General features: G+C 40.9%; 1 protein-coding gene across 8 annotated transcripts in view; it reads left to right on the top strand.

Moving 5' to 3' along the window:
• Positions 1-27,984, top strand: part of MAST4 (microtubule associated serine/threonine kinase family member 4) — a 564,301-nt gene that overhangs the window by 271,326 nt on the left and 264,991 nt on the right. For all 8 annotated transcript variants that reach the window (XM_078449281.2, XM_078449273.2, XM_078449270.2 and 5 more), the window contains one exon: positions 17,542-17,573. In XM_078449281.2, coding sequence (XP_078305407.2) covers positions 17,542-17,573 — 32 coding nt within the window. The remainder of the gene's footprint in view (positions 1-17,541; positions 17,574-27,984) is intronic.

The following is a 27,984-nucleotide window of genomic DNA, read 5'->3' as shown; positions in this document are numbered from 1 at the left end:
CCGTTGGATTAGTTGTACAGTCTTGCACGGCATAGTAGGAGACACTTGATTGAATTACAGCATAGGTCACCTAGCTGTTTCATCATAGTGCAATACAAGACTGTGAAATTCAGAGTGACTGAGTGCAGTAAGTGGCATATTGCACAGGAATAATTTTTGTCTCTGCTTTTCTTATGATTGGCCTACCATTGTACTAAAATGAGGGCTCGGTGAAACTGCCTTTCTCAGAACATGTTGGATCCACATGCCTTGAGTGGGGTTTCCCCCCAGAGTGTTCCAGGGACCCATTATTTTGTGGAACACTGCTGACTGTGCCCCTTGATCTTGTTAGGTAAAATGCTAATAATGGCAAAAATCCTGACTTAAGTAAATGCTCTGTGCTGTATTTAATTATGTGCTTTCCCGGCTTAATTGAATACAGAAGTCAAGGAACTTTAAGTTTTTTATTTTCAATGGATAACCGCTAGCAAAATTCTTTGGGAAATATTAAATCATGTGGACCCTGTTCCTGTTTATGTCAGGGAATATGAATAATTCACATTGACGGCCATTCTGTACACCTGGAAAACCTCCTCCCCACCGTTTTCTGATGGGGAAGCTTTGATTTTTGGAGGTAAGAAGAGCTCTAACCCAGATGCCTATCTGATGACAGCATTCCTGTTCAGTGTTTCCACTTAGAGCCGTGTTGGCATTGCAGCACTCTGTCATCGTAGGGTATATGGTCTCGGCTGCCTAACTTGTCCAAGGACTGTCCTAGTTTGCTAGTCCAGGAAAATAAGCTAGGTCAGCTGTCATATCCCTCCAAATGAAAAAAGACAGCTCGCTGCCTAGACTGCAATTGGAAGGAAAGGTCAATCAATATATTACCTTCCCTTCGGTGTGTTCCTTGCCTGCCGGCTGAGTTGTGCCTTCTCCGTAGTGGTGGTAATCTCTCCTGCTAAATTTTATTTTAACCTTGCAAATAGGTGAAAGGAAGGGCACAGTTAATAACGTCTTCTCTTATACACCTCTGAGCACATTATTTGGGCTGAACCCTGTCCTCCCGCCAACCCCCCTCGCCCCAAGCCCAGCACGGTCCAGTTTAGATGGAGAGTTATGCAAGTAGCTGGTTTTATTTATTGTGGGAATTTCTCCTAGAGCTCGGTCATGCTCTTGCACAGACAGAATGCAAACATTTTTGTGATTTTTGACAGTGGCTGGGATCTGTGTGGAATAGGGGTTTTTCAAAACATTTCTCAGTCAATATGTTTACCCTCCTTCAGCAGCCATGCAGCATGACATGGAGCATCACCGATACTTGAAATAGACTGCAACAGGAGGTCAGAATGGAGCATGGATTTTCCAACACAGCATGTTAGATGAAATGATTTTGTGTACTTTGAAGTGGAAAATTCAATCAGAATTTTCCACACTTTTTAGTTAAAGCAACACTGTTATTTATTGATGAAAGGTGGACTGAGAAAAATACAGAATGCAGCATAGGCAACAGATCTAGCCCTGTCCGTGGTCAGAGCAAGAAATACCTTTTCACTTGCAATTTAATGAAGCCCACACATGGTAAAAAGGGTCTGGTTAAAATATGCAGGGTAGGATGCAGGGAACATATGCCGACTTGTTTAGCATGTGTGTGGATAAAAATGGAATCTGGCTTTCTTTTTAGGAAGTTTGGTTTCCATTGCGATGGACTTCATGCTTGAGGAAGGGCATTTACATCCTCCTAGGTAATCTGTTTTGGCTTAGTTTCAAAGTAGCTGAGCTCATTTGGAAAGCACCTCGGAGTATCAATAGGAAATCCGAAGACAGATTCTTTAAGCTTTCATTTAAGCAGGCTCAGAGAATATTTAAATTTTTTGTTGGTTTTCATCTGTCCTTTGGTGCACAGAGGATAGATCAGCATGACTACCTATTGTGTGGAGGAGCACTGTATATTTTTAAATTGCAAAACTTTTAGGTTGTAATGTCAGATTTGTGCATGAATATTTAGAATAGAATAATAACCTGGTATTGGCATGCTTGATGTATGCCAGTCACTTATCTAGGTACTTTATGTGTATTACTTCATTGAATCCTCATAATAACACTATGAGCTATTATTATCTATGACTTGCAGTGAGAGAAGAGAGCCACAGGGAAGTTAAGTACTTTGCCCAAGGCCATACTCCTAAACCAGTATTTTTTTTTTTTTTTAATTTAAAATTATTTATTTATTTTTGAGAGAGAGAGAGAGCAAGCATTAGCACACAAGCAGGGCAGGGGCAGAGACAGAGTGAGGAAGACACAGAATCCAAAGCAGTCTCCAGGCTCTGAGCTGTCAGCACAGAGCCCCACAGGGGCTTGAACTCACGGACTGTGAGATCATGACCTGAGCCGAAGTCAGATGCTTAACCGACTGAGCCACCCAGGCACCCCCTAAAACCAGTATGCTGAGCCATTCTGCCTGGCTACCTCTCTGAGGCTCTGCCACTTAAACACATTCATCCTGGTGAGCCTAGGCATGTGTGGGTTATCAATTTGATTCAGTCAGTGTATAGCATTTCCCATGAAGGATGTTTATATTTACAGTTTGTCTTTAAAAGAGACATAAAATCTCTTCTATGTGGAATCCACAAAAAACCCAAACTCAAAAAAACAAAACAAAACCCAAGAATGGTGGTTACCAGGGGTGGGGCGTATGAAGAGATGTGGTTTAAGAGCACATCCTTGAAATCAGTAGATAAATAAGTTCTGGACTTGTAGTATACAGTACAGCACTTACAGACCAGGAAACTGTATGATAAACATGGAGCTGACTTGCTAAGAGACAGGATCTTAATTGTTCCTACCACTAGAAGCAATAATAATTACGCGACACAGTAGAATATGGCAAACATATTGCAACATAATGTATCAAATCAACATGTTGCACACCTTAAACTTATGCAGTGTTCTATGTCAATTATACCTCAGTTAAAAAAAAAGATATAATTCTTTAATAGTCTTTTTTACTTAGGTACTGACTGTTTTGTTCTGATAAATAATTCAATTCAGTGTAATTAAGTTTACTTTCTCTTTTTTAAGGTAGTATTTAAAAGGAATAGAGCCCTTTAAGAGCATTAGTGTAAATTCATCAGCTTGTCTAAGTAGTGTGGCTTTGAAAGATAGTTTAGACCATCACTTTGTATTCTTTAATGATCTAAGGTTGGTTCCCCCTCTTTGTTCATGATATTTTATAGTATTGCCAGGGTTTTTTTTTTTTTTTTTTTAAGGTTTATTCACTATAGTTTCAATGAGATAAGCATACGGGTTATTCCAATATCCTACACATATGTCTCGTCAGCGTTTACTATTAGTGTTGTTTGTTTTTATTCTATAGATAGTGAGTCCAGAATTAACTGTCAGTTTCAGGTTTCCAAGGTAATCCAGTGTAATCCATTGTGAGAACACAAAGCTTCTGTGTAATATAGTAAGCACGTCAATACAATAAGGTCTATTACGCTTTTTATTTTTTCAAAGGAAGAACCTAATTAGTGTAATAGAAACCAAAGTGGAAACCACTTAAGCTCACCCCTGAATTACAAATGGCGACATTCACATGTTATAAAGGGAAAATCTTCCTGCTTGGAAATTGCTTTATTTTTTCAGTCAACAAAAATGAGAGGCCATCTTATGAAAACTTTCTTAGGTCTCAGACTTAAACATCCACCCGTTTTGTAGTTCTTGTGATCCAAAAACATCACAAGGGATCATTTTGACTTTGAGAGAAGGATTTTGTCTTAGCAGTAAGAGCAGAATTCAGTCTTTGGGAAGAAGCAATTAAAAACCCAAAGCCTTTTATTGCTTTTGATGCTTAAAAAAAAAAAAGGCAAAAACTTCACCGCACTGTAATATTTTCTGCTAATTAACTGTCACAAATGTGATGCCATTAAGTTTGGAGTCTCTTTAGTTAACTTCAAAGTCATTAACACACGCTGGGCAGCCCTCCCAAATCTGTTTTGGAGAAAGGAACCGCATCGACAGATCTGTAATCAATGTTGTCAAAGTTTTGGTTTCTCATAGAATCTAATGTTAATTTAAGGAGCATTTGGTCATTTTCCTTGGGTACAAGCTCCAGCCCTTCTGATGCTTGGAGTTGATGGCAGTAGGCTGTCGTGATGCCACATTGGCCTTTGGATACACCGCCCCAAAGGTGACTAGAAAAGGTTTGCAGGGTCCCTGGAATATATTCAGCTGCAAATAAATACCAGAAAGACCAATAGTAGCTTAAAGAAATAAGGATTTTTTATTTCTCACGTGAAAATGTTGGTTGAATGTCCATGGCTGGTGCCGTATATGGAAACAGTGTTGGTCATCCTCCCTGAGTGTTGGCTCTGCTATCCTTTACAGGAAGCCTCTGACTTTGAGCAAACCACAGCCTAACTTTTCCAGTACTCAATGTCCCCATCAGAGAAAATAGTGGTAACCCTTTCTGTAACTGCAGGGCAGCATCAAATCTTTGGCAGAATCCTGTATGAGAAAACATGTAGCACGGTGCCTGGCGCTTACCAGAGCTGACCTGATGGGTGGCACTGTGGCAGCAGGCTCAGCAGTGACAGTGTTCATGGTGGTTCTAGAGGGGGAGGCGCGAAGCAGGAAATAGGAGATGCCGCAACTCGTGTTTGTCCATCTTGGGATTCCCGATTCCAGCATCTTCCAGCTGGTGTTATTTGAAACAGCACATTGGAGAAAATGATTTTAAAGAGTCAGATACCGTATCCTTTATCAACTAGGACCACTTACTAAGTAAAATATATCCCCTCCAAGCCACTTGTTTATTTTATCCTGTGACCTCTTTACAATAAATTCCAGTACCATTAAAGGCTTAAGTCACATTATTGATTATTTGAATATGTGTGTCATTAATCTTCCATCACCCTCGTACATTTTATATGTACATTTTAAGTGTTGTCTTTTGCATTTAGATGGAGGAGAGTGTCTGAAGAGAGCAGACTTGTGGGTATTAGCTCCATACAGCCCTTCAAGAGCTCCCTGGAGCTGGTTTGCCAGTAAATTTCTACACTAAAATGGGCTTTCAGAAGAGTGGCTGCTAGGTAAACTCTGAGGTGTCCTCAGTAAATAAAAATGATTAATCTCAGCTGAATAAATTCACTATCACTGGTCAAATAGTCTCATCCAATTCTGGTTCCTGTTTCTATAAAAAGCCCTTTTCTTTTTGTATTAAGGTTGTCCGTAATTTTAATGGAACATGTGAATTATTATCTGATTTCTAAAAATTGGTTCATAAAAGGATATTGATTCTTTGAATTAGGGGCAGTTGAAATATTGTTTACGGGCAAACTGGTCTCCTCTGATCGAACCTGGAAGCTACCGTCAAGAAAACTTATGCTAAATCGGTGTTAAGATACACTTGTTAAAAAATGATCACAATGCTTAATAATTGCCCCCAGATGGGACAGTGATATCAGTGTAGGAATGCAAGGGATCCAGAAGGTAAAGGTGAAGATCTGTTAAGGCGGGGGGTGGGGGGGGGTGGGGGGGGGGTGGGGGGGGTGGGGGGGGTGGTGCTTTGTAATTGCTTCATTTTTATTCCCAGTCATTGACACATTGTCCTGGGTAATGAGAAGATTCTAAAATCAAATAAGGCTTTTGAACATTGAAGATGTTCGCCAGCCACTGTTCTATTGAAGAATCCTATAGAATCATACCGATCCTAAGAGGTATCTTATATCCACTATATTAACTAGCTTTTAGAAGCTTATGAACATTGTAGCTTTTATTGATTCCACGGAATTGTACCCAACAATAAGCAATAAAAGTCGATGGTAACTTTTTTCCCATATAGGGGTGTGCAGATCAATATTTTGAATTTACTATAATTTGCGGGTAATGGATGGAAGAACTGAAAAAAATTGCAAAGCCTTGTGGGGCACAGCTGTGCAGTGTTGCCTTTTTATCTAAGCTCACTGTAGGTCACAGGCTTTCCCAAGTAACAAGAAACATAGTTAAGTGGCCAGGCTGATATGTGAATTTATCAAGGTCTTCATAAGACTCTTCTAAGGGAAAAAAGAAAATCACAAAACTTGTCCACAATGACCTTAATTTTATAGTCCTGAAGGACCTCTAAACTTGCACTGTCTTCAAGGCAATTAAAATTCTAAATATCTAGCATTTGTGGTTGATCTGCTACGGGCATTTTCGTGATGATTCGTAACAGTGTGTGATTTCACTGAAGCTTGATTTGCTTTGAATCTTCCAGGTTGTTCACAGAACTGTGTCCAGATTCCACACTGAGCGAGGAAAAGTAGGGATCCTGTGTGCCCCCTCTTTGATTTTCCCCCGTTCTGTGTTTATCAGAGCTCTTCACTTGTGCCCAGGGTACCTCATGTCATGTGTGCCAAAATAGCCATAGCTGACATGTCGGGTGCTTTCGTGTTTGAGAACTGGGCTAAATGCAGGACATGTGTTCTCGTGAATGTTCTCAACACCTTATGACATCAATTGTCATATCTTCATTTTATAATTCAGGAAACTGAGTCCTAGAGAAGGTAAGGAAAGTTTTTTTAGACGATATGTGTATGTGAATCTAGATCTTGTCCATTTAACCATTCTCAGGTATACAGTTAGCTTAAATAAGGATTTTTTTTTTTCAGTCTAAAGTTTGGTTGATCTAATGTTTTCTTCTTTAGCTTCTTTTGTTCTGACAGACTGTGGCTCCTTTAACTGGATCAAAAGGAGTTTGTTTAATTTCAAAAAGAACACACTTTCTCTTGAAAGAAATAGTCCTTTGTTCTTAGAGAACAAAATAAGCACATAAAAGTTCACTTTGCTAGAAGCTACTAATCTTGAAGAAATGAATGCCCTTCGTTTAGTATATAGTAAACACTCAGTAAACTGGAGATGTTATTAATATAACAACCCGTGCAGGGAAGTGTAGAAACTGACCTAGGAGGTAGATTTCCCTTATATAATACTGATTGGGGAACGCACTGTGGATGCAAATGTCTGATTCCCAGCCTTGATTTTTTTTGAAGTCAAAGAGGTAACATGTTTAGAAAACTTCAGGAACGATTGAAAGCAGCTGGTAAAGGAAGCCTGTTTCATTGGTCATTTACTCGGGATTAGCTGGAGATTTGACTTGTAATGCTTTTTCAACTTTAAAAGGTCTGTGTTAAAAGTAACGTGTTTTCAAGGCTCTGCTTAGAATAAAGTCAATCTATAAGAAATGATTTGTGTGAAATTTGCTTAGAAAGAGCCTCAGAAATGTGTTAGGACCCCTTCCTGAGAGTAATTGCCAGTGTGTTATTAACTACGAATGCAGCTCGATAGCCAACATGAGGCGGGGTCCCAGTGCAGACCCTGTAAGTCTTCCTTGGGGATGCAAAATAATTAAACTGCTCTGGACTCCGGCTGATGTGGATTCCAAGAGGCTAAGCCATTTCCCAGCTCTGTGACCTTGTGGAAGCTACTTAACCTGTCTGTGTCTCGATTCTGTAAAATGGAAATACTAGTGTGCATGAAATAAGATAATGTATGTCAGCACACAGTAAATGTGAGGGACTGTTATTAAGTGGATGAGCTTAGTAAAGAAAAACCATTTCCACTCCGTGTGTACGAATCAAGTGGAAAAGGGGTTTGTGATGATTGATGTGTAACTTTCATGTAAGAAAGACCCAGGATGCTGACCCTTGCTCTTACCTTACTCTGGAACTTTCATCTCCTGTTCCTGCCCATCAGGGACCCTGTGGTCTAACTTGAATAGTTTTGCTATCCCCTCATCCACCTTCAGATTTCTTTTAACTTCTGAAAGGTTCTCTGTGGCCCTTTTGAATGGCCCTTTTTCCTAATCTCGGCATGGCACCTTGCCCTTAGCTCCTAAGGTTTTAAACCTTCCCATTAGTTAAGCATTTATTCTCAATGCTTGTGGATCCAGCAACATTTCTCTCATGAATCTGCTCCTCCCTGCCCTCCCCACCGCCTCTTCCTTGGTCCCTACTCTACCGTGCTTGCCTGACAACTTCATAAACCACCTTATTCCTTTCCTGTTTGTCTTAAGTAAGACATTTGACACCCTTATGCCAAAGTGATCCTTTTTAAGATGTAGATTTGACCATCTTTTTCTCATATTTAAAATGGTATAGGGGCACCTGCACAGCTCACTCATTTGAGCATCTGACTTTGGCTCAGGTTCTCACGGTTCATGAGTTCGAGACCCGCACAGGGCTCACTGCAGCACAGGATCTGCTTTGGATCCTCTGGTCCCCTCTCTCTCTGCCCCTGACCTGCTCACATGCATGCACACACAAACTCTGTCTCAAAAATAAATAAACATTAAAAAAATTAATAGGGGCGCCTGGGTGGCTCAGTTGGTTAGGCGACTGACTTCAGCTCAGTTCATGATCTCACAGTTGATGAGTTCGAGCCCTGTGTCAGGCTCTGTGCTGACCGCTCAGAGCCTGGAGCCTACTTCAGATTCTGTGTCTCCCCTCTCTCTGCCCCTCCCCTGCTCACGCTCTGTGTCTCTCTGTCTCTCAGTAATAAATAAACGTTACAAAAATTTTTTTTAATTTAATAAAATGTTGTAGGAGCTCCTCATTGCCTATAGGTTAAAGGTAGACTCTTCAGAAAACTTTGTGATTTGACTCTATTTCTGCCTCTGTTTTCTTGTCCTGTGGGTTTTTTTCTTTCTACCATCAGTTCCAGCTTTTCCCAATTTACAAAGAGCTGTGTACTGTTTCATTCCACCCTACGTTGCTACATTAATTCCCTTTTTTGGAATACCCATTTGCTTGGCTCCTGAGGTTGCCTACCCAACCCCCAGAATCTGGCTCCTGAATCATGTATGAGAGATACCACCCAAGACCCAGTGTCCGTGGTCTGTGTTGTGACTGCCATTAGCTTCCTGGGGTTAATGTTCCTTCTTTCCTGCTAGCTCTCTTGGAAGAGGTAGGGAGTTCTTTCTCAGGAGCCTGGAGCAAACACTGTTTTGCATCTCGTGTTCTCAGATTGAATCACATGCCATCTTTGAACCCACTGACTGGCCAAAACGTGAACTTTATCATTACCTTCACTTAACCTGAGGTAAGCCTTGAGGTTGAGAATAGTGTCTCTCGTCTACCAGATGTTGTTATCGCAAATGACAGGGAACATCGCTGACTGACAAGCAGTGCTCACCCTCCTTAAAGAAAACTGATGACCTCCCCCTCTTGGTCCTACTGCATACTATAAAAAGACCTCTATTCCAGGTTTTTCAACACTACATTTTACAGCAAATGGAATCCTTTTCCCCCCAGGAAAAGGCCCTTATTAAAAAGTGTGTGATAGAATAAAGGACACCCATTTTGCCTGCTTTAATCCCTGCACATGCCCCTTGGCTTCACCCTCGGTAGAGCATTTTGACTTAGGTGTTTCTGAAATTACAGAACTCCAAGTAAATGGCTTCACTTTGACTTCGCTCTTCTTTAAAGGCACCTGTTCACACCTGTACCTTTCTTCCTCTTTAGAGGAAAGACTGCCCTCTTTTGTTACTAATTCCAGCCCTCTCTCCATGTGTACTCATTCAGACCCCCTCTCAGCGGCTCACATCACCCCTCTGCCCACTGTCTGACATTTTCACAGTGCTTCGTAGGGGGGAAATCGGAACTGGATGACTCTGGTTTAGATTTTGCTGCCAGCATCGCCTGGCTTTGTGGCTGTGGGCAATTGCAGGTCCCCCCTGGGCTTTCAAGGGGATAACTTGAGTGTCCTGTCAGACAGCCAGGTGACTTTGTTATAAAATTCTTCGCACGTTTATTGGTAAGATCTTACAAAACCAAAAGAGACGGATAGCCATACTGTGATATCTTAGAAACTTTGTAGAACGAACCTGTAAGCCTAATGCCAAGACATGAAGATGATAGCTGATTATTTGGGTTCATAGCAGAAAAAGCCAGCTTGGCAAGAAAACAAGATGATATTTACCTTCTTCTGTTATTCAAAGAAAGTGAGTATGGGGTTTTGATCAAGTAAGATTGGTATAAAAACCCAGCAAGCATTTTGTGTTTGATTTTTGTGGTGCATCTTGTTGAACTTTACTACCGCAAGTAAATACATTTAAAGTGCATCATGGTTATAGATACAAAAGCAGAATGAAATAAAACCTGCAAGAAAGGGAGATCCTTTGGGATTCTCCACCCCTCTCACATTCCCACTGAGGGATTTTAGTGATTTTTTTTTTTTATAGGTCAAATGGTATGAATGTCCAAGTATATCTGTGGAGGTGCACCTACTGCTTTTCCAGCTTTCCTGTACAAGTTTTTAATGCAGAAAACCAAGGTCTTTATGGGCTGTTCACTAGATTTTTCAAGTGTTGTTTGAACGTAGGCTGCTGTCGGCTACTACTCTGATTCTAAACCAAGTGTCGTGTAAGATCTGTTTCTGTAGTATGAACTTCTCTGACCTGTGTGTCTGCCTTCACAAGTGACTTTCAGATATGGAGGCCAGAAAAACGGGGCCAAAATAATTTCTTTACAAGAGCCAGTTCTCGGATGAATCTGTACTTCTAGCTAGTTGTGCACCCTTCCAGGTAGAGGGAGTTCCACTCGGGGTGCCTTTCCTTGCCCTATAGGGCTTCCCACTTGCAAAGGAAATGCCTGAAAATCTAAAAGGTGACTCTTAGTGACAGTTAGAAAACTAATATACCGGGGCGCCTGGGTGGCTCAGTCGGTTGAGCGTCCGACTTCGGCTCAGGTCATGATCTCGCGATTCATGAGTTCGAGCCCCGCGTCGGGCTCTGTGCTGACGGCTCAGAGCCTGGAGCCTGTTTCGGATTCTGTGTCTCCCTCTCTCTCTGACCCTCCCCCGTTCATGCTCTGTCTCTCTCTGTCTCAAAAATAAATACATGTTAAAAAAAAAAAAACTAATATACCATAAATAAAAAAATCCAAAAGCGAATGATTTATGCAAACTCATTGTCCTTTAGTGGAGGTTAGTTCTTTTAAGTCCCCTTAACAATTTACTCAAACAACTCCCTGTACATCTCCAGGAGTGGGGTTCAGGCCTTGGCATTTTAAAAAGCTCCCTGGATGATGTTAATGTGTAGCCTGGCTACATTCAGAACCTGTGCTTGGGGGCACCTGGGCAGATCAGTTGGTTAAGGGTCCCACTCTAGATCTCAGCTCAGGTCTTGATCTCACTGTTCAGAAGCCTACTTAAAAACAAACAAAAAACACTGCTCGAGCTGAATTACCTCATCCCCTTTTATTTTCTCTCCACCGTTAGCAGTTACACGTTCAGGTTAAACTGTATAATCTCACACCTGGTGGTATCTCTTTTCACGTGTGTGCACCCATTTCCCCAACACTGCTTTTAAATCTGCCATACTTTGTTTCCTCCTTAGGAGCCCCTAACATTGCCTGATACGCTGCCCTGCACATCCTGGTCCTTTGAAGCCTCTCCCTAACTTAATAGTTCGTCTGTAAATGCAGAGTAGTTGTAGTAACCCATGATAAAATGGTGAGCCTACCAATGACTAATTAAGGAATGATGAAATGGGGGAAAATAAACTTTAATGATTTCTGGAGAGTAGTGAGGAAATGGTATATGCTAGACATTGCCATTCTATTTGGGTTTTTTGTTAGTTTCTTCTTCTTCTTCTTCTTCTTCTTCTTCTTCTTCTTCTTCTTCTTCTCCTCCTCCTCCTCCTCCTCCTCCTCCTCCTCCTCCTCCTCCTCCTTCTCCTCCTTCTTCTTGGAGAGAGGGTAGGTTGCAGAACTTCCATGTGTCCATGTTACTTTTCTTGGAGGATATTCCTTCCAGAGTACGGGTCTTGGTAGATGTGGCCCCACCTCCCCCTTTGCTGGTGAAGGGAGCTAGTATTCCTTTTCTCTGTTTCTTGACAGCTGAGGCAGAGACCCAGCTGTGATGACCCTAATACTCACAGGGAAGGGGAGCCCATCAGGAGCAATGCGGGAAAGGCACAGGGACAGTTAAGATCTATTCCGTGGAGGCTGGGCTTGAGTTCAGGTTCAGTTGTGGGGATGTTCTAACTGGGCTGTTTCTAGGGTTCACTTTTCTGGTTCCTGTCCATTTTCTGATCGTCTGTGATACCATCCTGTCATCCGGTGTGAGAGCTGGTATCTACCCAATAGATAGGGTTTGTTTTTTTTTTTTATTTGTAGTCTTACTCAGTTTCTTTTGTTTAGAAGAATCATAATTGCAAAGCACCTGGGTGGCTCAGTCACTTAAACATCTGTCTGTTGATTTTGGCTCAGGTAGCGATCTCAGGGTCGTGAGACGGAACCCTACCTCGTAAGATTCTCTCTCCCTCTGCTCCTTCCCCATTCGCGTGCACGTTCTTTCAAACAAAAACAAAACAAAACAAAATAAAACGAACCATAGTTGCTACGGAGTGCAAAGCATCATTTAGCAACATGTAGCATGAGTCTTCCCACCTGAAGATTTTAAATGTTAAGGTGCTCCTGACAATGCATAAAGGTGTGCATCTTTCTCTGTATGTTCTCACTCCTCCTGTCTCAGCCAGCCTATGGTTTTACATACCATCTTAGACGGTAATGACTCCAAAGGGTATCTGCAGCCCCGACCTCTTTTCTGAACCCAGGTTAATAGAAGTCCATCCACCTCTTTGGAAATTTCTATTTGGAATTCTTAGAATCATCTTGGACGAAACATGTCCAAACAAAACTGTTCTGCCCTCCAAGTATATTGGTGCAGAAAATGTTTGACTTTTCCTTGATTTCTTTCCCATTATATAGGTTTTTTTTAATATATAGATTCTATCAAAATGCGTCTCAAATCTGACTGCTTCTCTTCATCTTCAGGGATGGTCCTAATCACAGTCTTCTTTCACATAGATTACTTCTGTAACCTCCTAAAAACTGGGATTAAATGTTTCCTTAAAAGAAACTTCGAGTATTGAGATTTTCATTTGTTCCTTCCATTCTCTGGCCTTTGCCTTCCCTCCCCACCAGTTTTCCTTTCTCCCTCTCTCTCTTCTCTTGTGCGAGAACTTTTTAAATTTTTTGAAATAATTTTAGATTTATAGAAGTTTTAAGACACTTCACTGTACTTTTCCACTACATAATTATCTTATATAGCCTTAATACACTTGGCAAAACTACAAAATTAACATTGGTACGTAATTAACGAGACTTACACTTTATTTGGATAGCAGCAGGTGTTTTGCTAATGGCCTTTTTATGATCCAGAAGCCAGCTCAGGATCCTACACTGATTGCATTTAGTCATCCTGTCTGCCTTCTCCTTTGATCTTTGACAGTTTCTCAAATGTTCCCTGTTTTTCACAGTCCTGCCAGTTTTAAAGAGTACTAGTCAGGTATTCTGTAGAATGACCCTCAACTCGGGTTTGCTTGATGTTCTTTCATGATTAGACTGGACTTAGGGATTTTGAGAGAGAATACCACAGAGGTGAAGCCCCTTCTCATCACATCCTATCAGGGGCACATGAGAGCAAATGACTTACCAGGTGGTGTTAACCTGGATCACTTGGTTAAGACCTTGTCTGTCAAGTTTCTCCACTGAAAAGTTATTTTTCCCTTTCTCTTTCCTATTTTTGGAAGTCAGTCACTAAGTCCAGCCCACTGTCAGGGGGAAGAGAATTAAGCTTCACCTGTTACACAGGGGGATATCTACATATGTTTTTGATAATATATGTAAATCTCTTTTTTCTTTTATGATTTAAAAGACCCATCAAAGAATAGCTCAAAGATCCCCTAAACATATGTAGCCATCTTGTTTTATTTGTGTATGTGTAACTATTAAATGCTTATTAAATAGCATATATTTTTAATTATCATTGTGGAAATTGCTTGTACATATTAAATATTTCAGTTTTCTGTATTGTTTTTATGAATAAAACAAGTTATTTTGTCCCTTTGAGGCCAAGGTTGGCTAGGGGAAAGGGTCAGAATCATTTGTTTTATTTATTTTTTTAATGTTTATTTATTTTTGAGAAAGAGCGAGAGAGACATAGCATCGGTTAGGGGAGAGGGCAGGAGGAGAGAGAGAGAGACACAGAATCTGAAGCTAACTCCAGGCTCTGAGCTGTCAGCACAGAGCCTGACCTGAGCCTGAGCCAAACGCACTGAGCCACCCAGGTGCCCTGGGGCAGAATCATTTGTTAAGGCTCTTTTCTTCATGGATTCCCTGGGAATTCTTTTACTGGATTTGAGGTACCGTTGTTTGTCCTCACTCTTATCCAGGAATTACAAGAAGGTAACAGTATTGGGGCACCTGTGTGTTCAGTTGGTTAAGCCTCCGACTATTGATTTCCACGATTGTGACCCAGATCAGGATCTCAAAGTTGTGAGATTGAACCCCAACTTCACCCTTATACATACATGCTAGTTAGCACATTCAGAAAGGGGGGGGCAAAGGAAATTGTACTGTCCAGCAAGTAATGATACACAACACTTCTAAAATATTAGAAGTCACTGAGTAATCAGTTGCAATGAAGATCTTTTTTTTTAATGGTTTTTTAAATTATTTACTTTTGAAACAGAGAGAGACAGAGCCTAAGAAGGGGAGGGGCTGAGAGAGAGAGGGAGACACAGAATCTGAAGCAGGCTCCAGGCTCTGAGCTGTCAGCACAAAGCATGAAGCAGGGCTCGAACTCACAGACTGTGAGATCATGACCTGAGCTGAAGTCGGACGTTCAACCGACTGAGCCACCCAGGTGCCCCGACCATTTTTAAAATTTTAATGTTCTCTTTTTTTTTTGAGAGAGAGAGAGAGAGAGGGAGGGAGGGAGAGAGAGAGACGTGGGCTCAGCTGGGGCTCATGTTTTACCCGAAGTGGGGCTCAAGATCACCTGATGTGGGAGATCATGGCCTGAGCCAAAGTCATATGCTTAATGAATGAGCCACCAGGCGCCCCTAAAATTTTAATGTTCTTAAATGTAGTCTTAGGAATTTCTTTAATCCTGTGATGATTAATAACTCCATGCTGTTTAGTTCAGGTTCATATATCTGGTACTTTTTCCTCTTTGCCCCACTCTTCTTCCATCTCCCAATTCTTACCTGATGCTAAATTATTAACACGTGTTCCACATACACTACACAGAAGCCTTTGGCTTATGGCTCCAACCAATGCCATATGTCTTATCTAATTATCGAGGCACGTGTTAGCGATGTTACCCTGACATCAAGAAAATACGATGAAGACACATACACACTGTACCACAGGGGCTGTGGCAGCCTCGATGCTGCTCTGAGTGGTGCAGACTGGTCGTTGTGTGGTCCCCGCACGTTAGCCACTCGCTGCTCCGGGTGCAATTGCCTAGTGCTCCTGGTATCTGCAGCCTTTTGCAGCTCCCCTTCACAAGGTCTTGGCCACCGCACATTCGTTTCTCTCACTTTATTACCATCGCATCTGATTCCAATTTGCTGCCAAATTGAGTTTCCAGTCCCGAGTCTGACATTCAAACCGTCAGGTGGATTAGCTCCTTCGGCTTGGTTAGCGGGAAACTTCAGGTCAGTTGACGGTGGCCTATTAAATGTCCTCTGCTCCTCATCCTGGAGCCTCGGCTGCCGTCCCGCGGAGTGGCAGTGGCGGGTTACCCACTGTAACCTTTCTTCTTGTTTAGAACTCCTCATGCCAGACCTATTGGAAAGACTTCTGATTAAAAGCAGAGTTGGTTTTTATCCCTTATCCTGCTGTTTCTGCGGTTTTTCTCGGAGCAGAGCAGCTGGCTTATGGTCAGGTCATTGGGTGGAATATGATTGATTGAACTATTTGGCGATAATTCATTTGGCCCTTTCCCTCTGAGTGATCTGTTTGCGTGTAGAGTTGAAATAACACCTAACTTATTCTGTTATTTATGATAACACATCGGCTCCGCCTCCTTTTCTTTCTGTGCTGATGTCAGATCAGCTCACAGGACCGCAGTGTTGACTGACTGGAGCTCCAGGCCTTTGCCAGGCATCAGGTTTCGGTAATTCCTTTCCAAAGGACACAGTCTGGTGAAGAATGATTTCTAGAGAGGTCTTCTCTTGCTTCTTTTCTTTTCTTTTTTTTTTTTTTTTTAACTTGAATCCAAAACAGATTTCTCAGTGTTTGTCATAATCAAAGATATACATATGGAGAATCACTCATTGATTATTCTATTTACATTTCAGTTCCCAAGGAAAACAGTCTTGGTCAGAGACTTTTCTCTTGTCATTAGGGGTTTTAGTAAATGAGGGTATATTTATGTTTGACAGTGAGGCATCCGAGTTGAGCAAACACTATAATTTCTTGGGGATAATCAAGGATTTGAGAAAAAAGCAAAACAAAACAAAAATACAGCATTTCACCACTGAACCCTGCGGCCTTTGAGAAGGAAACGTTAGCTGTTGAGCGGAGGAAGAAGGTCTGTTGTTTCTAAAATGGTTGATTTTTTTTCTTCTTGTAATTAAACAGTGATATGATTATTGTAATTGTATCTGGATATGTTTGCCAGTTAATGAGTAAAGCGTGCTATATTTAAAGCAGCATCCTCCCCTCTGGTCTGCTGCTTCCAAGGCCATGTTCTGGAAGCTAGGCTGGAGTAAATTGTGTTGTTTAGAAGATCTGCAGGCTCTGTCCCTGACACACGGTTAGGGATCCACTAAAAATAAAGGACAGAAAGGCGAATTTGAAGCTGAGGGGATAATGTTCGAGCTCTGGGAGGCAAGAGGAAAAAAAAGTCATTATAGGAATGAAAACCCAAATTTAGTTGAGTCTTTCAAATTTATACTGTGTTCTTTTAGAGTTTAAACAGCCAGATGACTCATGGCTTCCTATTCTTTAATTACTGTCATCAAGTGATCATTCCTGAGAACCCAGGCATGAAGATATTCCTGTAACCCTTTTTTGTTTGTTTGTTTGCTTGGTTTTTTAGTTTGTTTTCACAGCTTCCCCTATAGTTAGATGGATAGTGATCCTAATTTGTGATAAGGATGAGAGCACCCTTTTTTAAAACTTAAAAGCACTCTATTAATTGTTGCTGTCTGGCATTAGACATTCATTATCCTAAGTCATAAGTCACTCTTATTTTAAGAAATAAAACCAGAAGGAAACCTTTTGCTTTATTTAAAAAATATGTATGTATATATAATCTTTGGCATGCCCATTGTTTTGCACGAGTTTATTTCTGCTAGGGGTAAATAGTCTGATTTAACTGCCTTTTTTTCATTTCACCTTTCATTTAATTTTAATGTATTATTTCTGCTCCTCCTTCTATCTCTCTCCTTTTGGGGTTCCTCTGATTTTGCCTTCCTCTGATTTTTCCCTATGCTCCAGTTTAGGTCCATGTAACTCAACTCAGTATTTTGCTCTCTTGCTTTGAGAGGATTAATGTCTTTTCTGTTTTGGAATTTAGATAAACTGTGTTTGTAGTTCCAACAGAGTGTATAAAGAGAGCAGTGTAAGGGATCCAGAGTAACATCATGACGTTAAAATCTTCGCATTGTGGAAAACGGCAAATCAAGCATAATGAAGAATGGCACATTTTGTGCCACCCATTGGGTGCCTTGCTAGTCTAAGGTTAATGTAGCCTCTCATTTATTTGTTGTGTTTTGTTTTTCTTTTGCAGAAGGAGTTGAGTCTCCCCCGAAGAGGAAGTTTGTAAGTAGCCTAATTTTGTTTCCTTATTATTATTTTGTACAGTTTGTTATGTATTCTCTGACTTGTTAAGTTTGCAGTGACAAATGGAGGATAAATGATAATCAACTGAATTAAGAAAACAGACACTTTGCATTTATTTATAAATGTCAAATAATGATTTCAGTATATCTTGAAGGAAGTTGCCAGCTTTTTTCCTTATGGGCATCGTAAACCAAAATGTTTACTTACTCCTGGGAGAATCTTAATTTAAAAAAAAAAATTCTCTTATGTCATCAAGCAAAACCATTATTTGGTCTGCAGGTAGTATGAATTGATCTGAGTCAAGAATTAGCGCCCTTCTATGTGATCTGGAAGTCTATGATTGTTTTTTATGCTATGGATTTTATGCTATGGATTTTATGCTATGGATTTTATGCTATGGATTTTTATGCAAAGTAAGTGATACCCTTTTGCGCTGATGAAGGCTTTGAATCAGCTAAACTTTCTTTTAGGTCTGGATCTTACCGAATTGACTCACGTAATGGTCTTGTTTTAAAATAGCGGATTTATGAACCTTAAGTTGATTTCCTTATAGTTTGTTTCAACCTTTTGTTCTGAAGGCTAATAATATATTTGCATAAATGCTAGTTTTTTACCATTAGCAAGTTGCAGAATGAAATGTATTGCCTTTAATGTTCCACTAAATTTAGAGTAGATTTCTTGTCAGCTAGTACTGTGTAAGGGCTGCTCTAGAAATACTTGGACTTGGTATCTGTGCTGAAGAAATGAGTGGCTGGGGCAATGTGCTTTTTATTTATTTATTTATTTATTTATTTATTAATGTTTATTTATTTTTGAGAGAGAGAGAGAGAGAGAGACAGAGCATGAGTGGGGGAGGGGCAGAGAGAGAGGGAAACACAGAATCCAAAGCAGGCTCCAGGCTCTGAGCTGTCAGCACAGAGCCCAACATGGGGCTTGAAGACACAAACCATTGAGATCAGACCTGAGCTGAAGTTGGACCCTTAACCGCCAGAGCCACCCAGGCGTCCCAAAGGGCAATGTGCCTTTTAAAGACTAACTATAATATTTCAGGTACATTTATGCAGATATCAACTTGGAGTATTGGAAATGTATGTGGTAGCTGTTGGCAGAGAGAATTCATTTTGTTGACTAACTTTTGGGTTATGTCAGCCGTTGCATCTGAGAACCAGAACTTTACCCAGTTACATTTCAATACTGTCCATTTTGGTTCTTAATGTTTCACAGCTTTAGGCTACCTGGAGGATGCTGGACTATTTTTCTTGAAGAATGTGTCTAGAAAATTTCACTCACTTCCAACTTCTATCTCTGTGTGCTAGAAGTTAATTGCTTAAAAGTTGGCCATAGGAAATGCCCGTAGAATCAAAAACTTGCCTTCTTCTGAATCTTGATTAGGACTCTCACCTAGACTTGGACACATCCAAACATTTTGATATTTCTAATCATGATTAAAAATAAGAAATTAGAAAAACAAGTAAAACTACATGAAATAATAGAAAAAAATCTCTTTTCTCTTGTACCTTTATTTAATGCTAAAAGCATTCTAGGTTTGTCTTTAATGCTTTATCTGAAAACTTTATAACTTTACTCAAATCTTCCTTTTAGCCTATATAAAAGTTTGCATTTTTTTTTCAGTTTCTCAGTATGTTTTTTGTACATTTCTATTAAGGTAATGTTAACTACAAAATGATTCCCTATGCCTATTAAAGGGCTGTATTTCCTTTTGTAAAATCTCCTTATCTCCATATCTCCTTGTTTGAGTCTGTTAATGGTAGCTGATAGCTGTATATTGATGGGAAAATAGAAGGTAAATAAGATATTTAAATTTATCTACTTCAGAGCTTAGAATCTTTCATGAATGAAAAGGATGATAACATAAGTTTCTTTGGGATCCATGCTTTGAAAATTTAATGAGAGATATAGAATTACATTTAAGCCATTTAAAATCTCTTCCCTAATAAAAACCAATTGATCTATCAATCAAACGATGGGAGTAAAACATAGCATAAATCTATCTTTTTCTTTTTAGTGAATTCTGGGAAAATTAATACTTCCAAGTGAAAGAAACGAAAAATAAAGATGCTCCTTTGTATTTTTTATTAAAGACAAATGTTCCCCAGAGAATTAATGGTCTATGATAGAGATGTTTTGGGACTTAACACCACTCAGCATTTTCGGTGACCCCATCCCAAATGCCAGTGATTACTCTCCTCATGCAAGGTTGTTTTATGACTTTGAGAAAAAGAAAATACTTTAAAAAATAATAGCTAGGGTGATTTTAATACAAATCTAATGAGGAAGGGCACAAGTGGTGCTGGCCAGCATAATGGCACCTAATTATTAAACCTGTTAACACTTGGTCAGTTTATTAGCTGGTTAAATGCCTCCAGCATGAATGTTTTCAGATCTTTTAGTATCTTTTCTCTGAAAGATTGAGGATTTGATCCCTCTGTTCTGTCGAATATTCTCTCCATGTTAACAGTGAGCCACTGCACAGGGTGATGTATTCCTCATGGTCTGTAGTTACAAAGCAATGTGATTGAAAGTGTCAGAGGGTGTGTACCTTCAGAAAGGCTGTGTTCTTGGAAGAAGGTGCCTGATTGTATTATATCCACCGCCTCTACTTTGTATGTCTTGAAGCATGATATTCTGAACATGCATTGCCATCATTCAGGCACTTAGGGATTTATCAGATTTTTTTTTTAATGTGGTATTGTCTTAAAGGTAATTTTCATGCCTGGAATCATGGTAACTTATGTTTTCTATATGTTACAGTTAACTCTTCCACAAAACAACACAGAAAATAGGCTTTTCTTTTTATTACTCATTAAAAGCCTAAAACAAGCAAGTTGTACTGCATTCTGTCTAGAAAATAATCCAGTACTCCAGTAATTTGTATTTTATGATCGTTTTCTCAAGAACTAACTTGAAATCTGTGTTGTTTCAAATATGTTTTAAGAGGTTGTGACCATTTTGTGTGTGTGTGGTACAAGGGGCATCAGAGGAGAAGTGAAAGATGCTTTCCAGGCAAGATATTCCTAAATTACCCATGACTCCAGATCAGTTTTCCAGAGGCTTTTCCAACCCTTGTTCACCTTCAGAGTCCCAGATGCCGTCTCCACTCTGGCTGCTTAGATAGCTAGACTTGAGCTAGTTGTCTTCTTCCCTTCAAAGAGTACCCATGTGCCGGTGCTTGGTCCTCGATGCTTCCGGCACTTTCCCTTCCTTTCTCCTTGGAACTAAAGCTTTCATACTCTCTGCTCTTTCTCCTCTTAGCAACCTGTCAAGATCTATATATCCTTTGACTAAATCATGATATAATCATAGAACAAAATACTGTACAGCAGGTAGAATGAATGAACTGGAGCATATGTATCAACACATGTAATTATCAAAAACAGCATGCAGAACAAAAAGGTAAAAGCAAATTGCACAGGCAAGAAAGCGTTTACATTATAAAAATTAAAAATAAGCAAGACAAGACAGTTTACTGTTTGTGGATGCAAACATGTACAATAAAAATATCAAAAAGGCATGGGCAACAGATGTACAGTAAAGCTTATCAGTGGAGGAGAAGAAAGAAATGGGATTTGAGGGGCCTCCCCAGGGGCTGTCACATATATGATTAATGTGGTATGTACATGGGTGTTTAGAGTATTCCTTCCACATTTTGATATTCTTGAAATATTTTATTTAAAGTGTAGTAATTACATGAAGGTAATAGTCAAACTATTTTATCCAGATGTAGAGATTTAAAAATAATTCGAAGAGAAAATTAAGTAACTGTTAAACTATTTTGAATGGAAGGAGAGAGTGTACCTGTAGTGATTTTTGTTTTATTGTTGTGTGTGTGTGTGTGTGTGTGGTTTTTTTTTTTTTTTTGAGTTCTTTTTTTATTCATTTTTGAGAAAGATACAAAGGGAAAATGGGAGAGGAGCAGAGACAGAAGGAGACAGAATCCCTATCAGGCTCTGCCTTGTCAGTGCAGAGCCTGATGCAGGGCTCGAACTCATGAATCATGAAATCATGACCTGAGCCGAAATAAGAGTTGCAGGCTTAACCAACTGAGCCACACCGGCACCCCCTGTTGTTGTGTTTTTTTTGTGACATGATGAAGACTGGCCCCAGTGAGTACGGTTTTACAGTGGTCAGAATATCTGTTGTGGCAGGTACTTCCTGGTTAGTGCCAGAGCAGCATGATAAATTTTGGTACTTGAGCAGGAAAGGAGGAATGTTTTGACATCCAGTTAGAGAACTAGACTTGTTGTCTTCAGTTTTTAGCCTTTTAAGAGAAGTGACTGTTTTTTAATTCCTACAAGGTGCCTAGCACAGTAAGGTGCAGAGTGTGGATGATGGTAGATCTCCCCCAGCCAGACTGTGAGTGTCGCAGCTGAGTAAACTGTCCTGCTTTGGGACTCAGTTCCTATCACAGTGTGTTGAGGACTAACAGTGATTCCGTGGCCCATGCCAGATCTTTCTTGGTTTAAATCAGTGTGGAATACACAGGCTCTCTTGACGTTATTTTGTTTTTCTGGTAACAAGGACTCTACACTGTCCATGTTTATAAAAGTGCTAATAGTGCCGTGGGGTCCCTTATCTAGTCCTTACCCATATTTACATCTTGGGTCCTGAAATGACTTTTCCAAGTGGAAAAAACTCTCTGGGAGGTGTTGATTTTCAGAGAAGGAAAGTGGTAAAAAGGTAAAAACCCAAGATGTGAGCTAATGGATGGTTGGGAGCAAAACCGAGGTCTCCCTGGCTGCTACCCTTTATTTTGTTTTAAAGACCCCTTTCTGTTTTGTTAATTGTCTGAATAAACAGCTCTGGGGACAGAGAGAGCTTCTTTTTACATGGAATTTCCTGGTGGGGGGAGGTGCTGGAGATTGGCTGGAGCCAGTTCCCTGTCCTCCAATCTTTTTTTTTTAGCTACCTTTCGTATTTCGTTATACAGAGAAGGAAACTGTGCTGTGTATTCTAGCAGCTGAAACGTCAGGCAGAAACTCCCCCTCATGGGCACACAAGTCCTGAAAAACAGTGTTTCCGCCTGCTGAGCAGTTGGGAGTCTTGAAATTCCTAAAAGACAACTTCGGGGTCTTGGTTTATTTTAATTTCTTGATCTAGCAGTAATAAATACTAGTATCCAGTAACTGTTCCTCTCTGTAGAGTTTTGTCCCTTCTCCGTTAACGCTGTGCTTTTGAAAAAAAAAGTTTTTTAATGTTTATTTATTTTTGAGAGACAGAGCACGAGTGGGGAAGGAGCAGAGAGGGAGGGAGACATAGAATCCGTAGCAGGCTCCAGGCTCCGAGCTGTCAGCACAGAGCCTGACATGGGCTCGAAACCAAGAACTGTGAGATCATGACAGTTGGCAGCTCAACCGGCTGAGCCACCCAGGCACCCCTCATGCTTTCCTTTTGTTATGTCCTTACTTTGGAGGTAGCCAGAAGTGACTAGGGCTGGGCACTCATGCCTAGATAGTTGTCTGTTGGCCTCCCCCTTCTTCAGGTCTGCTAGGAAGCCCACCCCCCTACCTACAAAGAAGACCAGCATCTCAAATACATCTGCCGTGGTGCCAGACATCCTAGTACTAGAAATCCATTCAGTTGGATCTTAAAGGGCTTTTCTTTTCAGTGTCTCGTTGACTGGTACATACCTTTGGGCAGCTTGTCACTGAGCTGTGTTTAGCACAGCAGCAGACGGTTCATTAATGGAATGTCTTTCTGGTGGACTGATGGGAGATGAGGCAACCAGAGAGGGGAGCAGCTGTCAAGAACTGTTCTGCCCCACGTGTAGGTTAATAAATGTATCAATGGGTGGCAAACTTACCTCCCTTCTTTCTAATTTTGGCTCTCTTGGGCATGGCAGGAAAGGAATGGAAGATGAGTAAGCAACAGAGGGAGAGTGTTGTCAGAGGGTGGCCAGGATGACAGAAGCCAGAGGATGCTCATGGTTGTCAGAAACTTCTGGGTGGAGCTGGGCCTGCTGGATGTAGAAGATGGTTTATCTTACTTTAGATATATTGGACTGAAGGTCCTGGACTGGTTGGAATTTATCATTTCGAGACAAGCTAGGAAGTGGCCTTCTGTGTCATTGAGTAGCCTTGGGTTGATGTCATTGGCATACATAGAAATGTGTATTTTTTTAAAGTAATTTGTAAAGTTTATATTCTTGAGAGAGAGACAGACCGGCAGGGCACGAGCAGGGGAGGGGCAGGGAAAAGGGAGACACAGAATCTGAAGCAGACTCTAGGCTCTGAGCTGTCAGCACAGAGCCCAATGCGGGGCTCAAGCTCATGAATTGTAAGATCATGACTTGAGCCAAAGTGAGATGCTTAACTGACTGAGCCACCCAGGCGCCCAAGAAATGTGTAGTTTTTAAAACAGAAGAGTTCCATTCCCTCAGTTGTATTTTAGCCAGAACATACTGCCTTCACGAACTATTTAGAAAAGTACTCTGAGTAAAATGAATAGTTTCAGTCTAGAATGCAAGGAGAGGGAATAGCCTTCATTTTACAACCCAGTTGAATTAGATTTGTGGGATTTTCAGCAAGGTGAAGGCAGCATTTCCTGAAACAGACGGAAAGGGCTTACTTGGAGAAAAATAAAGGACATAGTAAAACCACACTTGTATTTGGATAACTTTTAAAATAAATTTAGTTTTCTTTTCAGTACTTTCTTCCCTCCCACCCCCCACCCATATTGAAGCAAGAATTCAAAATATCCCTTGTCAAAGGCAAGTGGAAGTCCAGTGTCCTTTTGAATGTTAGAAACCCAGAAACAAAACGAAGGAAAAATTGAGTGTTGCATCTGAATTAGCATTTAAAGTGGCATGTTTATATAAAAAGAGAATGGTGTAATATATCCTGAGAGTAAAGAGAGGATTTCAGCCTGTGAAAGAATGTCAATTGCATTTATATATTCATCGAATAGCCAGTTTGGTATTTGGCATATATTTGCAGCGGCTTTTAACATGCATGTATTCATCTTCTGTGAAGTGGGTGGGAGGAGATCTACTGGATAGAAGCAACATAGGATGGATCTTCTTACCTTTGAAACCTTGAGGAAAACCTTAATTTTGCTCCAGGGCAGGAAGGGCTAGGTCCCCCAGGGAGGTTTATGCATTCACATTTCCAAAAACACTTGAGAGTGCAAATTAGAATCTGGAGGAGGGGAAGTGGTGGGGGGGGGGGGTAGTTTGGGACGGAGCTTATGGACTTTCCACCAGCTGTCAAGGTGAACCTAAAATATCATTCCCAGTTGAGAACAACTGCTCTTAGAGCTTCAGGGTATATGGTGGCAAACTGGGTTTCTGGATGCCCATAAGGCCCAAGGGAACGTTCTCTACTTCACATTTACTAGAATAACTTTTAAGGAAAAATGAGTCAAACAGGACTTTGGAAAGAGTTTTCAGTGTGCAATCCTTTTCAGCAAGGCTTGTGTAGGGTGACCCCCTAAGGCCACTTGATGGATGTTTCTCACCAAAAGCTACTTCTCCAGTCTGTAACTCAGTAGGCATTTCAGAGCCTGGAGTTGAGTCACGTTGCCTGGGTTTCAGTCCGGTCTCCACCATTTACCCAGTGCTGTGACCTTCAGACGGTTACTGAGCTTCTAGGTGTCTTTGTTTCCTCATTTGCTTACTCATTTGTAAAATTTTTTATTTTCATTTATTTATTTGCTTAGAGAAAGAGTACAAGCCAGGGAGGGCAGAAAGAAAAGGGGAGAGAGAGAGAATTCCAAGCAGGCTCTGCACTGTCAGAGCAGAGCCAGATGTGGGGCTTGAACTGAGGAACCATGAGATCTTGACCTGAGCCAAAACCAAGAGTCAGATGCTTAACGAACTGAGCTACCCAGGAGCCCCAGATGGAGAGTGTTTTGAAAATTAAATTAGTTAACATTTGTAAAGCGTTTAAAACAGTGTCTGACATACTATATTATGTAAGTGTTCTGTGAAACAGAACATACTGGGAATTAAGCCCTCCCTGTACCATCCTCTCCCCCATCTCTTATTTTTGTCCTGTAGAATTAGGCCAGAGACTGCAAAGTAGGCAGAGGAAGTTCCTTTAAAGCCAGATCATTTGCCTAGCATTTTCTAAAAGACTGTTCCCCCCCCCCCCCAGTTTTTGTCAATGGTGAGGTTTTAAAGAGGCATTTGGCCCCCATATCCTTGGGTAGGTCTTTCCCCCACATCCCATGATGGTCAAGCCTGGTAACAGGAGGTTTCCAGGTGGCTGTGAGGACAGAACATATACATATTCTGGCTTTATATCATCATGCTCTGCGGGCACTTTTTGTGCTCAGTGGCCCCTTTTCCAGAATAATCTACTTATCCTTTTTCTCAGTGTAGTATACACATCACTTCTTAAAATTGTGTTTTGGGATAGGCAGGTGTTGAGGAAAATGAAGTGGGGTATTATATATGTCCATATGAAAAATTTTAGTCAGGATTTCATACCTAGAAGAAACTTGAACAGAAATATGATGGAACATGCCTTTGAGAAATGTAGAACTAACAACAGAGAGGATTTGAGATTTGCTTGTATTCAGGATAGTTCTGTGAACTGGGATCAGAATTTAGAGTTCCTACACACAGGGATTGGAAGGCAACCTTTCCGTTTGAGGAGTGTAATACAGTTGAGTTGGAAAGAGATAATCAGCAAGGATGTGGGTGTGCTGTCTTCTGAAAGACATGAATTTTAGCATCAACATCCACAGTGTGGTTAAAACAAATGGTAGACACCACACAGTATGCTTGACTTCACCGTGCTTGTCATGATTTCTTTGAACATTTTGGAAAGCTTAGCCCCAGCTCTTCCTGAGTGTTCATACTTATACTTAAAGCTGCAACCAAAGGGAAGACCTCCAGGCACATGCCAGATATGCCCGGATGTGAAGTTTACTCAGACTGATAAGGAGACTAGGAAGAGCCATGCTGGCGGGGTGTGGTAGGCCCAGCCGCAGTAACAGGTGTGCCCATTATCCAGTCAGACATGAGTGGAGCAGCTGAGTTCTGTATTGTCCTCTTTACCCTGGGGTGTGGTAGTGAGTCAGGCCCTCTGAGGGGAGCCTTGGAGAGGTGGGTGGTAGCTGGAAGACTGGGCGTGCGTCTTGGTGTTTCACCTTAGAATCTCTGCCCTTTCCTCAGCTGTTCTGACTCCAAAGAATTCAACCCCCTGCTCTTTTTTTTTTTTTCTTTTTTCTTAGCTCCTTGTGGCAGCTGACTGACCTAATCGGCTGGGGCAAAGTTATTTTGAGTGGTCCCTCTGTTTTTCTGAAGTAGGGGTCCCACATGAGAGCACCTTGGTGGGTCACTTCTTTTATTTGAACACACATGGATTGTCTTTTAACGTGTTGTTATATAAAGTCCCCTCTCCTGGGATGAGTTTGAGGGCTTCTCCATGCTCAAGTTTTGGAACCTAAGACGTGTCCATTGAACATGCCCCCCATTGTACACTTCTCTTCCCATGGTCTTCTGGGATCTTCTTCACCTCCTAAGTCACCCAAGTAACGTGTGATGGGTACCATAAGGAAATTCAATGCAGATAGTTCTGTAAGGAGGGGGGAAGGTTTCATTAAGTATATTCTATGAATTTTATTTGCATGTGAAAATAGGTGGCATCAATTTGACCTAGCACAGAAGAATAAATTTTGATTTTTTCCGAAATGAATATTGTAATCATAATAAATTCAAATATGCCTATTATATGGAGGGGAAGATTTTCAAATGCCTTTTTTCTAGAACTGTAAAACCTTTCAAGATATATTTGCATATTTTGTCGATCTTTATGTGAAAGTGTTCTTATTCTGTTAGAAAATATTAGTGTGGCATATACTTTGTGCTCTTGACTGTATAGGAAAAGTGATTTCTAACTTGTGTTGTGTCATCCAGATCAATGAGATTAACATTGGGATGACATTACCATTGAGTGCCAAACTCTTAATAAACCGTGATTTTCCAATGAAGTCTTTTTTTTTAGTTTATTTATTTTTGAGAGAGAGAGAGAGAGAGAGAGAGAGAGAGAGAGGGAGATAGAGCGCTCACACACAAGTGGGGGAGGGGCAGGGAGAGACAGAATCTGAAGCAGGCTGCGGGCTCTGAGCTGTCAGCACAGAGCCAGACACGGGGCTCAAACTTCCAGACCCCGAGATCCTGACCTGAGCTGAAGTCAGACACTTAACCAACTGAGCCACCCAGGCGCCCTTCCAATGCAGCCTTACAATGTTAATGTTGGTGGTCGTCTGTGCTTTTCCTTAGGTCAGCTTTGAGACAGAGCTTATCTTTGGGTTTCTTTTTATTTTTTGAAAACCATTCGCTTTGAGAAGTTGGCACCATATGACATCGTATGTAGCTGCTGTGAAACAAATGATAGTGTTTGTTGCAGGGACAGTGAGGACCTTC

Source organism: Panthera onca, chromosome A1 (genome assembly GCF_046562875.1).
Source record: "Panthera onca isolate mPanOnc1 chromosome A1, mPanOnc1 haplotype 2, whole genome shotgun sequence".
Taxonomy (NCBI): Eukaryota; Metazoa; Chordata; class Mammalia; order Carnivora; family Felidae; genus Panthera; species Panthera onca.
This window is presented reverse-complemented; position numbering and strand designations above follow the sequence as displayed.